This window comes from Rhineura floridana, chromosome 10, assembly GCF_030035675.1.
Source record: "Rhineura floridana isolate rRhiFlo1 chromosome 10, rRhiFlo1.hap2, whole genome shotgun sequence".
In the NCBI taxonomy this organism is placed as follows: Eukaryota; Metazoa; Chordata; class Lepidosauria; order Squamata; family Rhineuridae; genus Rhineura; species Rhineura floridana.
Window position 1 is genome coordinate 53,199,359 of NC_084489.1, and position 16,817 is coordinate 53,216,175.

At 41.0% G+C, this 16,817-nt stretch overlaps 1 protein-coding gene and 1 pseudogene across 2 annotated transcripts in view; one reads left to right on the top strand and one right to left on the bottom strand.

Annotated features, from left to right (window-relative positions):
• Nucleotides 1-788: 788 nt before the first annotated feature.
• Nucleotides 789-16,817, bottom strand: part of LOC133364807 (probable acyl-CoA dehydrogenase 6) — a 77,192-nt gene continuing 61,163 nt past the window's right edge. For both annotated transcript variants that reach the window (XM_061585668.1, XM_061585669.1), the window contains exons 5-9: nucleotides 14,459-14,629; nucleotides 10,299-10,472; nucleotides 7,087-7,248; nucleotides 6,318-6,468; nucleotides 789-1,795 (exon numbers count right to left, since the gene is read on the bottom strand). In XM_061585668.1, coding sequence (XP_061441652.1) covers nucleotides 1,705-1,795; nucleotides 6,318-6,468; nucleotides 7,087-7,248; nucleotides 10,299-10,472; nucleotides 14,459-14,629 — 749 coding nt within the window. In that variant the 3' untranslated portion in view covers nucleotides 789-1,704. The remainder of the gene's footprint in view (nucleotides 1,796-6,317; nucleotides 6,469-7,086; nucleotides 7,249-10,298; nucleotides 10,473-14,458; nucleotides 14,630-16,817) is intronic.
• On the top strand, nucleotides 11,491-11,607 carry LOC133365759 (5S ribosomal RNA; annotated as a pseudogene).

Genomic DNA, 16,817 nt, shown 5'->3' on the forward strand with positions numbered 1-16,817 from the left:
AACAACAGCCCACTGAAGGGAAAAAAATACCCAAATCCAGAATCTTAATTAGCATTCATGCTGAACTGCTGTTACGTTTTTAAAAAATCCTATAACCTTACCTATTATTCATAAGGGAAATGTCTAAATTGATCTTACTCTCTTCCAACATTGCTGCATTTATTGTTTCATTGCTCTTTTTTAAAAACAAATGTTTAATGCTTGTGTGTGTATATATATATAGAGAGAGAGAGAGCTGGTTGTGGTAGGAGTCATCAGAAAAGCCACTGCTGCTGTTGGTATTGTACGGCTGGGCTGTTTGTCACCAATGTGAGACTCATGGGAGCTGTGTAATCAAGCCCAGAGGTCTCCACTTGTGTTTGGTTTTGTATGAAGGCAGGTGCTCATTAGAATACTAGATCATCCGGGCACTTGTTCTACTGTTACCATTTCTGGGTTCTCATCTCTTTCTCCCCACTCCTCTAGCCAGTCTCTTAGACTCTGATGAGTAGGGCAAACTGTGTGCAACTGCTTAGTCTCCTTTGCCCAGGAGCTTTGGACTTAGGGGGCTGAGGGCAGGGCAACTGAAGTGGGCAATTGGATATTCACCCCACGCATGACTACTAACCTGTTGGTCTAGCTGGCCATGTAGACACAGAAGTGGGTCAATGGCTCAAAACACGGTAGCAGTGAAAGTTATTAAGAGGCCATCATTTACCAACTATCTCAGCATCGCAATCTTCTGTTACAGCCTCTGGGTGGGTAAGGCGTCTGTTGTTGCTTTAGACAGAATAAGAGGTGCAAGCCAGTTCTTTAGATTTAAAAATAGTTTTTATTCAGCTTAGTACAAAGCCAATGTTTACAATTTATTGCAAGTCAATTATTGATTGTCAGGTATGACCACAAATTATCCTAATTTAGCAAAGCAGGTGGAATTTTAGGAGGATTGCTTTGTACCATGTGTTGTGAATTACCCATTTTAATTGCATCCTTGCTACACTTAATAAACCTAAGCAATTACTCTGGTTCAGCCTAGATATGTGTTGTGCACACCGACGGGTGCAATCAATACTTTGCTATTCCAAATGAGGAGTTGCCGGAAGCTTTGCTGGAGCAGACAGAATTCATGCAGGCATTTAAGAGGCTATATTGGTATTTGAAGTTCTTGACTGCAGGATCGAGGATATAAAATAATCTAACCTGGTTCTATCATTACATGGAATTTAAAAGCGAATAAGGAACAATTCCACGTTTATAGCAGTTAGAAGTAGGCACAGAACAACTTTCTGGGGAAAAGTGAATCAATCTACATGGTACTTGTACTAGTGTTAATGTACAGGCCACGCGGCTCAGCAGAGTCTTTCACTATAAGGTACTGCTCAAAGTGCTGGTTTTCTTGACATGTTTAAAATGTCTTAGCTTTATAAGACTAGCCAGAGAAGTAAACCACATCTCTGTCTGACAACAGAGTTGGCCATAGGTCATACCACATAATGTTTGTAGTAAAATAAGGCACTGTGTTTGTGTGTACACGTTTCTGGCAGTGGTGGTTTGATATAGTATCAAGTAAGGCAAAATCCCAACAACATGAATGTTAAAGAAAATTCAAGAATTAATTAATTAATTAATTAACTCTTAACATAGTTTTACTGGATATTATTTCCTTGCATTGACAATCTTGCAGTTTATTAAAATGTAGGTAGAGATCAATAAGAGGCCTGGAAGTTACTTCTTTGGTAAGGTGTTCATGTACTTGCATATGATAGAAAGCATGACTTCATCAGCACCACCTCCAATTGACAGCAATCGCAAGTCTCTGCCAAGACAGGAAAAGCAAGGCAAAAATAACATTGGCAAAATGAAGCTTGTCCCATCTCAAACACAGCTAACTAGGTGTTCTTATCACTGAATAGAATTTTAGGTTCTGAAAGAAGTAGCCTCCTACCTGATCATGTGTATAAACTAATAAATAAATCAACTGAAAGAACAGAACTGCCAGATGTATAAAGAGCAACTGAATATGAACAGCCTAAATTTGAGAATTTTGTTAACATGCTTTTTTTGCAGCAATCGACCTTTGTTTTTATTCTTTTTTTTTAATTCTGTGGTGGTGGTTGTTTTAAACATGTTGTAAACTGCTTTGATGTTTTTAACGAAGTGGTATACAAATATTTTTATAAAAAATAAACTGTTGTGCAAAGTTACAAGATGTAAATGTAGCTAAGTTTTAATTAGATTTAGGTAAAATCTAATTAAATGGTCATGATTATGAAACTTTCTTTTTTACTTTGATGCTGTACAGCAGATATGGGGAAACTGGCCTTCCAGATGTTGTCAGCCCCAGGCAGCATAGCCAATGGTCAGAGATTATGGGAATTGTACTCCCAACATCTGGAGGGCCAAAGGTTCCCCACCCTAGCCATGCAGTCGAAGCCCACCCTTAAATATCACCAAAGGACCTCACCCCACTCTTTAAACTCATCCCCTCCCCCTGCACCCTCATTTAATCCCTGGAAAAACACCAGTTCCCATAATAAAAATCGTCCATGTTAATCAGCTTACTGAGTTTCTGAAATCTTACTAATGGTCCAAAGCTGTTTAATTAATTTTGTTGTTACTGAAGTAGCAAGGAGTGTGTGTGTGTTATTTTCTGGCTAGTCTTCATTCCCCCTTGCAGACTGACCTCCATGATTAACTTGACACAAACCACAGAACAGAATACTTTGGGGAGGCCATTTTCCATATTAAGTCAACCTTTGTTTAGAAAGAGCTGATTTTCCATCAACAAGGAAATAGTTATAGCTCAAATGCAGCAAGTTTTGATGGTGCAAGTTGTGTTCTGTTGCTCCAGAGGGCAGGACCCAAACCAATGGCCTCATGTTACACAGAAGGGGGTTTCAACTGAACATGAAGGAGAAATATCCTAATGGTAAGTGGAACAGACTGAGAAAGTGATGGTCTCTCCTTCTCTGGAGGCTTTTATATAGAGACTAGATACCCTATCAGAAGATTTCCTGCAGTGGCAAAGGGTTGGACTAGATGCCTTTTGAGGTCTCTTCAAACTGTATGATTCTATGAAATTGAAGGGTGCCCTTTGGGGAAGGGCCATAGCTCAGTTGTAGAGCATCTGCTTTGTATGCGGAAGGTCCTAGGTTCAATCCCTAGCATTTCCTGGTAGGGCTGGGAGAGACCCTGTCTGAAATCCTGGAGAGCTGCTGCTAGTCAGTGTAGACAATATTGAGCTGGATGGGCCAATCGTCTGACTCAGTGTAAGGCAGCTCCTTATGCTCCTATGACATTAATGATTTGAGGAAGTGGGTAAGCAAGCCCAGAACACAGAATCATCTGGAGTCAGATGTAAGACTAAATATTATAATCTGCATATTCTGGCTCGGTGTCAAAAACATTAATTTGAGCCCAACTAATTTTCAAGACCGTGCTTAAGTTTTCGCATTCATTACTGCTTTAATTTTTAAATTAAAAAAAAAGTATCCATTACAAGTTAGGCTGAATATATCTAGCGTGTAAAAAGACCAGCAGAATAGCAAATCAGTTCCTTCGTGCAGCAATTTTTCTGTCCCTGGGACTTCAGAAGGAAGAAGCTCATGAGTCTGTGGGTGATTTACTGATGGAAGTTGCCTTATTGGTCCATCTAACTCAGGATTGTTTATAATGATTGGCAGCAGTTTTCCAGGGCTTCAGGCAGGGGTCTTTTCTGGCCCTATCAGAAGATGTCCTAAATTGAATCTGGGATCTTCTGCGTGCAAAGCAGATGCTCTACCACCGAGCTACGACCCTTCCCAAATTTCCTTCCAGTGGCAGTTCCTGCCTCATGAGACTCTCTGGAGGGCTCCTTGATCTTCAAGGATGGCAGCTGAGGAGGAGGAAATGGAAAAGCTGCTCTGGCTGCACAGAAGACAAGGTGCCATGCTTTGGAACCTAGCTAATTATATTCAAAAATGGTTGTCATGAGTTTAGCAAGGGGGGGGCTGTTTAAAGAGAATCGGAGGCAAAAGTAGCTAGTATTTTTTAGTTGTTGCTACAAGGTTCCATCCACAGGAATGTGGTTAGGAGCCCAAGGTGGCATTGATTTTGCCTTGTTAGTGGTAAGAAGCTGGATATGAATAGTTCCTGCTAGCTAAGGAGTGGCTGAAACTATTGTGACAAAGCAAGGGCTCAGAATGAGGCAAGGGAGCAAAGTTTCTTTCTGCACTGGAGGAAGCAGCAACTGTAGGATCCCGCATGGTTCTTAGAGCTCACATATCTTTTTGCTGTTCTATGGATGGCAACAATATGGATTGCTTAATTGTTTATTTTAATGATGGATGTTTATATCTTAATGCTTGTGTAATTGGTTTTTATACTTGTAAACTGCTGAGAAGCCTATTTTGGCATGAAGTGGTAAATACATACATACATACTCTTAAGTTAGCTAGATCCAGAACTCTGCACAAACAGTGGTTTTACCCCCAATATGTGCAATTGTGCACATCCAAGCACATGTACAACTTGTGCACTACCATCAGGAATTACATTAACATCTTGACTTACAAGGGCTGAGAGGAACTTGACCTCTTCTACTTTTTTCTGATGCTCCTTCAGCTATTGTTTCTATGGTTTGGCTAAAATTATGTTGAGTCAGAGTGCAATGTTTGTGGATTTCACATATGTCTCCCTTTCCCTCCATAATCTGAGCATTGACTCATTTATTTCAATGAAGAGGAAAGCTCTGGATATCTAACTCTTAGCACCTGTGGAGGAAGCCCAGCCTTTGAAGTGAATGTAGCAACTTACAAGTGAATGCATTCCCCTGATGGCTGCAGTACAGGACGTGCGTGCCTTCCCACATTTGCAAGAACTGCTGGATGGAGCTATGCAGTTGATAAAACTCCCAATACTTGGTCAAATTAATTTATCCTGGTAAATGAGATTTCTAAACTACCTGTATGAGAATTTATTTAAATATTCTAAAACTGTGCACGGGGGAAACACATACACCCACACAAAATGTGACCTTTTGTACAATCAGATATCCAAGATAATATTCATGAATAAAAACCTTAACTCTTTCACAAATGAAAAGCTTATTCTTTTTGGCTAATAAACAAAGGTCCTGGAGAAAGTGACACAAAGAGGGAAATTGACACACAGCAAAGCCTAGAGTGTGAGAGTTGTCTTTTTTTTTTTGTAAATTCTTGCTTCCACAGCACTTGAAAAAAAAGTTTCCATTGTGGGAGAGTAATCTGCCAGAGTAATTTTGGGAGGGGTGATCCAAGAATAAAATGACTGACAGATATGTACGGTGCCTGACTAAAGTATTCCTTTATGACACAACTGGCAGCCCAAACACAGCCGCCGGATGCTATGGAATATGATGGCTGTAGTAACGCAAACTGCCCCATGTGTCAGATGCTTACTAAGGATTGTGCATCAAAACCACCACTGTGGCATGACGTTAAGGGACATGCTGGTCAGTGAGGAGACTCTATGCTGCCTACTGTGAGAACCGCACTGCTATGTGAGTAATAGTAATCAAGCATGAGCAAAAGTAGCAAGCTTTTCCTGTCCCCCAAAAAATAAATCAAGGGGCAAGTAGTTCGTTCTTTGACTACGTGATACTGAGTATCTGACAGTGGTGGTGGTGAAATGAAGTTGAACCTAGACTTTCATTTGAGGAAGCAAATAACAGTTTTTCTAACACCGCCGGGCAGAAGGAAATTGACAACTGTATTGCAAGTCTACATTCACTCCCACCTCTTTACATGTTCTGCAGTCTGTCATGGCGAATTTAGCACAGAATTAAAAAGAAAACAGGAAGAATGTCTCCAGCATTCCTGCTACCCTCCCCCGCCCCTCCCCCCTCGAGATTATAGCCTGGCTAGGATTCAAAGACTGACATGAGCACGGGGGGGGGGGGGGAGAACATGCAACTGAAACTTCAATTACTGCTTTTGGCACAAGAGTTCCCATTTCCAAAAAAGCAGTTTTCATTTTAAACTAAACAGGGGCTTGCCTCTTCAAAAGGATTCTCCCGTGTGTGTGTGTGCAAGCACATGCGCACACACACATTTTTGGATCCCACCTGTTGCACTTAAACATCAGATTGTGATGCGCCATGGATGAAGTTAGGCCTGGAAAGAAATATTCATTATAATACTGCTGTCGAATGCATGGATTTAAGATAAAAAGACCTTTCCTATAGTCCCGAAAACATTTATATTAACTCCAAGCGTACAACACCTTGTAGAGAAACATGAAATCTTGTTTAGTGATTTGAATGTATACAACTACATGATGAGAAAACACTTTATGGATCTAATCACAAGATATTCACTCACCTGTACATTCTACTTACTAGCACCTCATTAGTGAACCCCATTCCTCCCCAGAACTGGAGACAGCTATCTGTCACCTCCCGAGCCACGCGTCCTGCCTTTAATTTAGCCATGGATGCAAATTTGGTCACATCATTGCCATGGATATAGAGAGCTATAATAAAAAGCACAAATCACACATTAAATTATTTATCAGGATCCTTTTTTATTTTCTTATTTCTATTCTGCCTTTCTTCCATTATGGGAGCCAAGGAGGCATACATGTGGTTCCCAGGATGTCTTTCATCCAAGCAATGACCAGACCTATATCTACTCAACTTCAGCAAGGTGATGGCTTCATGCGCCTTCATGGAGGATAAGGCTATCAATGGCAATTAGCCAGGATGACTATGCATTACCTCCAGTGTCAGCGTCTGTGTTTGAAGACCAGTTGCTGGGATTCACAAGTGGGGAAAGTAGTGTTGAGTTCCTGTCCTGCTTCTGGGCTTCCCAGAAGCATCTGGTTGGCTATTGCGGGAGCAAGATGTTGGACTAGAAGGATCTCTGGTCTGATCCAAGAATTGGTTCAGTACTTACAAAGTAGTATGGGTTGCATCCAGTATCCTCTGTCCACGAATGTAACATACTTCCACTTGCGCAATGGGATTTCACCTTCTCTTTTAGCCTACAGTCCCCTTCGCACCCGCAAACTCTGTTCCAGAGGGTTGGGAGGGGCACCCTACATATTGTCAATGTCAAACAAATCTCTGAAGGAAAACTTCATTGCACTTACCGACAGCCCGATACAGCAAAGAACGAAGGAGTTCCACCTCAGTTGCTAATTCTGCCAAACGAAAGTGCACCGTTTGGTTATGAAGTATCGGGTGGTTGAATGCCTTACGTTGGAGAGTATAATCAATAGTTTCTTGTATCACATTTTCCAGTATTATCAAATCTGCAGGAATTGGGGAATGAAAGAGGAAAGGGAGTTTACTTGATGTCTTTTTCCAAAAGGTAAACAATATTTTTGCCTTTGTATAAATGAGGAGAAAGGATCGATTCACGCAGCCTTGAAAGTGTGCTGAAATGTGGGTTAGAGGGACATACGCTGCGATAAATCATCTGAGAATCGGCCCGTAACGACAAGGGTAAAAAAGGCCACACATATTGCAAAAATGGCCCTAGAATCTGTGTTTAAATGATGACTGCTTCAATCAGGTTTGGTTCACACACGCCTGTATGTCACTTCATTGTTCTTCACATGATGACCAGTAGGTGATTCTGTGAACTGACTTTATTGAAAAGCATTGTGTGTGAGATGATGAGAGGCAAAAATGAAAGTCCCATCTGTGATGTTATATCTGTGATGACCCATTCATACTTGCAACTCATCAAGTGACAAACAATAATATTTGAACCAGCCTTCAGCTAGCTATGCTAACAGAGATCACAGCTGAGTAGCAGAGCACGTGCTCGATGTGCAAAATGTTCCAGGTATAATTCTCAGCATCTCCATTTAAAACAGGGATGGTGAACCTTTGGCTGTCCAGGTGTTGTTGGACTACAACCGCTGTCATCCCTGACCATCAGCTAATGGAAGCTGTAGTCCAACGTGTGGAGGGCCACAGGTTCCTCAACCCTGAGTTGGAGAATTAGGTAGCAGGTGATCAAAAGTCCTTGGATGTTGAAGAGCCATTGCTTGTCAGAACTGTCTCCCGTTTTCTTTTGTAGCACAAGTTAGATTTTCTAAAACATAGTACCTACATTCTGGTTAAGGTGTTAGTTTTAGCCCATGGTGAGGGGCAGGGCTGGCTTGGAGATTCTCCCCCTTCCTGAAAAGTAGTGAGCGAATGGGCCTATCGCTCTCTGTAAACTGCAACTGCTCCTCACTCTTCCAGAATGCTCTGCCTTATGCACAGTAGTGACCAGAGGCATGGTGCAGGCAGAGCAGCGTTGCTTACCTGGCATCCCAATGCTGTGTGTTGCTGCTGGCTACCGAGGGAGGGACAAGGCATCAAGGAGCTCAGCACAGTGCAGGTGCAGCATCAGATTAGTTCTGCAGCTGCAGCTGCGCACCTGCATGGAGTTCCCTGCAATCAGTGTCAGATTAGCTCTGTCGCTGCGCTCACACCAAGCTCCCTGCAACTTTGCTCCTCCCCCAGCACTGGGAAGCCAGATAAGCCAGTCCCATGAAACCCCTCTGGCCACTACTGTTTATGTGCAAGAAGAAGACGCAGGCATAGAGTTTTCTGACAGACCACACAATGATGAAAATGCTTTCAAACATTAAGAGGGGAAGGAGAAAGCTGGTCAACTTTCATCATTAACGTTTTGGAATCCATCAGTGCCAAAACAAATGGAAAAGTTCCTTTGTCAGAACATAATTCTTATGTCACAGATGAGTTCTCAACACAAGAAAAATGACTCTGGGTGTTACTGTGTCTCCCAGGAGGACTCTGTGAATATTTGACACCACTTGCTATTTTCCATTCCCCCTGCTGCTTCCACACAGCAAATCTATGGCTAAAAATAGTTTTCGCCAGCTTTCATGTGAAAGTGTCCTCAGCCTTCTAAGTTGAGTTGCTGCCTTGCTATTTTATAGCTCGCATTGTGAATGTAGGCTTTACATTCCCAAGGATGTTCAGGCAGCTCCACCTCTACCTTTCCTGGGACTATTCTTGACATCAGGCAGGTGCCTAAAATGCCTGGTGAAAAGTATTCTGTTTCAGGAAACTTATCCAGACATCCAGATTTAGTTACATTTGTTTTCAATGTTTGATTCACTTTATCTTTATTTTTAATGAAGGTTTCCTTTATATTCATTTTAATTGGCTTGTGCATTTTAACCAGATTTTATATATAATTGGACTTGAGTACCGCTTGGATACACTTTTCAGGGGCAAATGGTTATAAACGGTCTAAATAAAATACTTAAGATCCATGTTCCCTGAGGGAAGGTGGAAGAGAAGAAGCTGAAGTCAGGGAGCTAGAGCCATCAGTCTAAGATAACTCTGTTATTCTAAATTTTGTACCATTTGTTTATGTTAATTTGTAAACTGTCTTGGCAGAAAGGTGGTATACAAGATGAATAAACAACAGTAGTTGAGATTGGAACACCAAACACAGGCATTCCCTTCATCTCTTGACCCAACTCTGTTTTCATTGCTGTGCTGTTTTAATGGGATCATTTTATTTTAACTATGTTGTGCAACTGGTTTTTATGGGTTGTATTCAACTAAGTTCTACACAGAGTAGACCCACTGAAATTATGGCTCTAAGTTAGTCATGTCCATTATTTTCAATAGGTCTACTCTGAGTAGGACTAGCACTGGCTACATCCCTGTCTTTTAAACCTCTTAGAAGCCATCTTGGTATTAAAGTTATAGACATGGCTAACTTATGCCTATTAATTTCAGTAGGTCTACTCTGAGTAAAAGTTAGATGCAACCTAACAAACCTCTGCTTCATAGCAGGACTGCAGAGGCAGAATTCAAGTGTTAATTTGTTGTGCCTATTATAAGGACATAAAAAAGTGATCTCTAAAATAAAATCATAAAAGTGGCATTTTCCAAAGGGATTTTTTTAAACCCTCCATGAAGACTCTGAGAAGCATATGGCAACGTTAGATGTGTTACCACAAATGTATTAAAAATCCTAGTTATGAAAATTATTTAATTTTTGTGTATGTGCTGAAGAAGCAGAGAGTAATTTCTATCCCTTTTGTATGAGGACCTTTTCATAATATGCATATAAAACATCCAACTTCATATTTTTTGTTTAAACACAGTTGAACTCAGAAAGCCCCCTGGAAATTTACAGTTGCTACCTTTGTGTTCCATATGTGGCCTCCATAAAAGTGGAAAAACTGATTTTGCCGATGCATTCTGTGTTCATAAAAAACTGGCTGTATTTAGTGGCTGTATTCTACCACTAAAATAAATTTGGTTAAGATGTTATATAAGAAACAGGCTTCATCAGTGCCAAAAGGTGGGGCTAAGAACTTACTGCTGGCTACTCCCCACATACGCTCCTTTTGGAATTGCAACATCTGGTATGTAAAACCCATTCCTTCCTCCCCAATGAGGTATTTGCTGGGAATTCGGACATCTTCAAAAAAGATCTGTGCCGTGTCAGATGACCTCATGCCCATCTTGTCAATCTTCTTAGCAATATGAATGCCTAAAAATGAATGTTCATGGAATAAGTTCCAGGAAATGATTAGTCCCAGTTGCAACCATGATATTTTGTTAAGAGAGACATTTAGCAGCAATAAGGTTCATACAACTGAGACTCTTTCATCTTTAGCACAGTAAGATTTTAAATTTAAGAAAACATGCAGGTGTCTTAAAACCTCCAAGATAAGGTTAATGCTACCATTTCCACCTAATCTGTAAAAATGGCAATGTCGTCATTAATTAGCAAATTAGAATTTTCCAGATTTTAAAAGGTCTTGCTTTTCATAATCGTGAAAAAAATAACAGCTTCTCAGTTAGAGTAAGCTGAATTTTAAACTTAGAAATGTCAAACTATCCAGGTTGCTTATTATTGTAGAATGTAGAAAATTTTTCTTGAGCAATAAAGTAAACAAAGCAGAATTCTAAAAATACAAACGATTAGAATGACCCTTCTTCAGCCTTTGAGACTGGCATTCAAATACTTAAACATCTGAAGAGGTATGTATGGACCCTTCATTCCCACCAAGAGTAAGATCCTGATAGCAAAATGCTCATAATTAAACCCCAGATCGTTGCAGGATATGCAATTTATTTTAAAAAGCATTTGAAGAAAAAGGAAAAGAGGAGAGGAGGTAAAAATACATTTTTGTTCTTTCTGGTGGGTGGAGGTCAGAATTAAATAGAGATACCATTATGGATCTCCCACTTAATGTGCACGATCCTTTGAATGTTGAGTGTATAATTAAGGCCAATAGCAGAGCAGTTGTTTCAAGTGGGTGAGTTCACAGCAACACATGAAAAACAAAAGCATGGTTGAAAAGATCCTCCAGATTCCAAGCTCATGTAAACAAGAATAACATTAACTACTTAGCAAAGTCCTACTCTGTTCCTCTGCTGGACAGAAAGGATGAATAATCCTACCAAAAAGGGGAGGGATGGCAGGAATTTTGGATTAGCAAAATTAGGTGGAAAACGTCAAAGGGTAGTATGGTCAGAAAAGTATTTTAAGGCCACTTAGCTAGAACTGGCCATACTACCCTGAACACACCCAACCTCATCTGATCTTGGAAACTAAGCAGGGTCAGGCCTGGTTAGTACTTGGATGGGAGACCGCCTAGGAATACCGGGTGCCCTAGGCTTAGAGGAAGGCAATGACAAACCACCTCTGAATACCGCTTACCATGAAAACCCTATGAATATATCCAAAAAATCGACTTGAAGGCATATAACAACAACAACAAAGCTAGAACTGCACACTCATTTGTAATTCCAAAGAAAACAAAAAGGCCAGAAAATGATATTCATAATCAGCTGGATTCAGTAAGCTCCAAAAACTGAGAGAGGTTTTCCCCATGGTTAGGAATAAGACAAGAAAGAAATAATTCAGGATTACTGGCAACTTTCAAAAGAAAAAAAAAACACTGCTATGATGCCATGCCCTGCCATGTCCAGACTTAGTTCTAGTGAAGTCCATAAACTCAGTGTACAAAAATATTAATGGACCTTAGTGAGGATATCATCATTCCTTTTATTTCCGATGTTCAGGCTGAGAGTGCCATCACTTGTGAAGCATCACCCACACACACAAGAAGGAGGCAACAGGAGGCTTGGGGGGAAGTCCAAGTTTTGCAGAAATACAAAAAATATTTAGGGGAAAAGAAACCTTAGGAAGATTGAGGGGTGGATCCCTAAAACTAGCCTCCTAAGAACTGAGTGTGCTCACTGATTACAAAATGCTGAGTGACTGTTGCAGGAGATGGAGGAACTGGGAAATGAAGGGTGGTAATGGAAAGGACTGGCTGGAACCCTAAACCGCAGCACTCTGCACTGCAACGCTTTGTTGCAGGTCCCATATGTGCTACTCCAAAGCAGAAGAGGGGAGGGATCAGCAGGGAAGACACATGGGAAGTTTGCTGGCTGGCTTTTTAATGGGAGCAGCTGAGGGAACAAACTTCTTTTAATCATAAACAAAAATATTTTTGTCTGAGATGGTGAGCAGTGCACACAATGCACATGACAGTCATTATAGTAATGGCTATGGTTATCTAGGGGAGGAGAGCATTTCTCCGTGTACGAAACATAGCACATCTGATGAAGGAAACCCACTGTGGTCTGTGCACATCAAAATAGGCATTGGCTATACACCTAGCCTTAAGGCTTAAGGAACTATAGAATTTCCACTGGTGGAAGTCTTGAGCTGAGTATCTGTCAGTGAAGTTTGGTCGCAGATCCTTGATAAACATTTTTCAGGGACTTGCCATAAGGATTCATCTAAGACTTACAGAAAGGCAACAGAGGGTTCACAGGCTGTATCTGATTCACTGAGTACCCACCCTACTCCACCAGGCCAAGCAACCTAATGCACCTGCAAAGTCAGGTGTCACCAATGTTGTGCCTGTGAGCACAATGGCAACTTTTAGGCCTTCCTCTGGTGCCCACAAAGTCTATGAGCCCCCATTCCCAGCCTCCCTGTTCACGAGATGGTGAGGGTGGTTACCTCCTTCTTCCATGAAAAGTACAAGTATACTTTTAGCACAATAGAGCTGAAAAAGAAGTTGGAAGAGTGGCACTCTTTATCACTTCCTCTTTCAGGTCTGTGCACTTTTCAAGGCTCAGATTAATTCTATTTTTACCCAGATCCATTTAAAAAGCGGTATGTGTACGTACATTTGCCTCCTCTCTTTTTGTCTCGGGGGGGGGGCAGATCCAGGGGTGAAAAATGACTAGAGAAGGTGGTGTCCATGGCACTTGCTAAAAAATCCAAATGTGCCCACAGGCCAAAAAAAAGTTGATGACTGCAAGCCAATTATTTCAGGAGAAAAGGGTGTGTGTGTATGTGGTTTTTTCCCCCTGGAGAAAACCCTTATTCTTCCTAGGTTTCAGCAATTTACACTAGCCGTTTCCATAATCTCTCCCCATTCACATATACATCTCTACACTTATTAAACTGACACCAAGCTTAATCACATTTTGGAAAGAAAAATGGTCATTATTTTCATTGGTTTGTATCCCGAATTGCTCCTCCATCCATGTAAGGGAAGAGAGGTGATTTCTACCAATAGCCACTCTATTTCTCTCCTCACCCCATCGTATCCCACATCATCCCCAAGAGTCCCCCAACTTCCAGGAGCACATCTGGGACAAGGGAGGTCGGGGGGCTGCAGAAAGGGAACGGTGGGGTGGTAAAGCTTTTTTCATGGGCTGTTTCAATTTCATAGAAAGAGGATTCAAGCCATTGGGTTACCAGGTCGCCTAACAAAGTTAAAAACAACAATTTATATATTTTGCAAGGTCTTGCAGTGTACGTTTCAAGAGCGACAAAGAAAAAAAATATCTTGGCTATAGTTTTGGTGGCCATCCTCCAAGTCTAAGACAGTCTAGATTGATAGTGCTATTGTTCAGTTTTGTTTGGATGTTTCAAACCATGTTTTTACAAGGATTTTTTTTTAAAAAAATCTGTGGCATTTTCTTATCTACTCTTGCAATGGATTGCAAGATATCACATCAAATATATATCTAACAGACAGATAATTTTACATTTCCACCGCTGAGAGGGTGGCGGGGAGGGGGGGAGAGAGAGAATAAAGGCAGTCCATAATAGTATTGTTGCCTTTGTTCCCATTTCTCATTCCTCTCCACTCGGACTCTCAAACGGCGACATATTATTTAGGCTCTCCTGAGTCTCCTTGATTACATTAAAAGAGTGAATCATTTCCAGGCAATATTGTTTTCATTTAAGGATGGAATAACAGGTGTTTTCTGAGGGGCAGGTCAGATCAGAAGATGTTCCCGCCTTCCAGTTTTAGGTACAATTGCAATTTTTCCTAATATTTAATTGTATTTATTTCATTGCCTCTTTTCCATCATGGAACCGAAGGCAGCATACACGTGGCACCATCCAGGCACTGACCAGACCCAGACTTGCTTAACTGCAGCAAGTTGGTAGCCTCATGTGCCTTCAGACATTCAAAAAGACACCAGCTTCATTACCAGGCAGCTTCATTGGCAGACACAGAAGAGATTTATTTCTGTGGGGGGAGGGTCCGTCGCTTGTGTTTGCCAGCAGGCACATCCAATCTGCCTGACACCCGGATGTAATCCACATTTTGCTACCATTGACAACATAGTCATCCCCTTTTCTCACAGCGTTCGTCTTGATACCTATTCAAAAGGAAAGAAGTAATTAAGCACATCCGTTCCAGAAGAAAGGGATCTGAACATTCTGGGAATACTGGGGCTGCCTTATATTTAACAACTCATCTGGTAGTCACAGGTGATCAGGAATACCTTGCAGCAGTGCTTTTTTTTGAGATGGAACTCACCAGTACAGAGAATCAGCACTTCTACGTTTTCCTGTCCATGATAACCACCTTGCCCATGGATGAGAAGGCATCCCCTCCTGTACAGACAGCATGGAACCACTGGCTACTATCATGCTAGTAAAAGTGTCTGCAGGTTATGGACTTTTGTGGGCTCATTGACAAGGCTGCAGTGAAAGAAGGAGCTCACCAATATGGCAGCAAAATGATCAAGCCACAGTCCGGTGACTTTGATCCACGACCTGTTCTGGGGCTGCTCTATTCTCTTCTGTGAGCAAAAGTTGTCCAGTGAGGAAGTCCTGTTTCCTTTCATGGAAAACAGCAGGAAAGGCTTGAGTACATGGTCTCTTGGGTTCATTTCCAGTGCATGTTATGAACATTTAAACACATGAAGCATCCTCATAACAAGTTAAACCATGGATCCGTCCTGCCCAGTGCTGCCTTCTTATTATATTATTGCATTTATATCCCACCTTTCCTCCAGGGAGCTCAAGGTGGAGGAGAAACATGGTTCTCCCCCTCCCGATTTCATCCTCACAATAACGCTGTGAGATAGGTTAGACTAAGAGAAAGTGACTGGCCCAAGGTCCTCCAGTGAGCTTCATGGCCAAGCAGGGATCTGAACCCTGGTCTCCCAGGTCCAGTCCAACACTAAACACTACACCACACTGGGTCTCTGAATTAGGAGCAGCTCAGGCAGAGGTCTTTCGGTAATCTTTTTAACTGCACATACAAAGATTGAACCCGGGATTTTCTGTATACAAACCACGTGCTCTAGCTCCTCATCTTCTGAGCTTAGCTGCTTCTTCCTGCTATAAACTTTCTCTGATTCTTTCAACTCTGACTCCCATTAAAGCACAAATGCACTGCTGTATCTTTGTTTTTTCTCTCTTATTTTGTTCAATTCCCTGCCTAGGACATAGAAGACCAATGTTGTCTTTGTGTCACCTAGCTTTTTACCAGTGCAAAAATACATGTGCAAATAAGGAGGTCACGGATAAACATGAAAAACAGGAGAGCAACTATTCAAGTTCCACTTGCATGCTGCATTGCCAAAAGAATACAAAGGCAATTGTGATATGCAGAAAAAGAGGAGGGAGTGTATAAAAAATTAGAACAGCTGTAGAGTTAGGTTTTATTATTATTGTTTGAGATTTTTAATGCTCTAATGTAATTTGTATGTTTTTATGTTGTATGTCACCCAGAGTGGCTGGATAACCAGCCAGATGGGCGACTAATAAATTCAATAAATAAGAATAAAATAAATAAAGAGTATGAAATGTCTGGTGTTTGAGAATTATGTAGAAAAATGGGTTGTTTTCTATGCAGAGGCATTTACTTTGTCTTGCAACTGGCAACACAAAGCAACTCCTTTTTTAGTATTTAATGTAATGTCACACCATTATGAATGTCCTCCTACAAAACATCTCACAGTGATTTAACAATAAAAACATCCACAATAAAAACATATATCAAAACAATTCAAACAATTTCAGATCCAATGCAGATGCAGACTGGGATGATGGCTTTTAAAACATTTTTATGTTGCTGTACACTTCCCTGAAGTTTTGTGACAGGGCGGCAAATAAATACTTTTATAAATAAAAATCTTCATCTAAAAGGCTTGTTGAAAAAGGAAGACCTTTGATAGATGCCGAAAAGACAACAGAGACTGCACCTGTCCAATATATGATGGGAGAGTTCCAAAGGTGCCACAACATTAAAGGCCCAATTCCTACATCATATGGAACAAACCTTCTGATGAGATGCTATCTGCAGGAGACCCTCTCCAGGAGAGCACTATGATCAATTGGGGAGTCTGCATCTGTGTTGCAATTGTTTTTAGATTTATTTTCAAAGACATTTTAAAGATTTATTTTTAAAGATGTTTGCTTCTAAGAAGCTTTACAGATGATTTTAGTGTTTTTGCTTGCCACCCTGGGCTCCTTCTGGGACAAAGGGTGGGATATAAACTTTAATCAATCAATCAACCAATTTATTATCATTATTAATTAATAAACAGCAGCAAC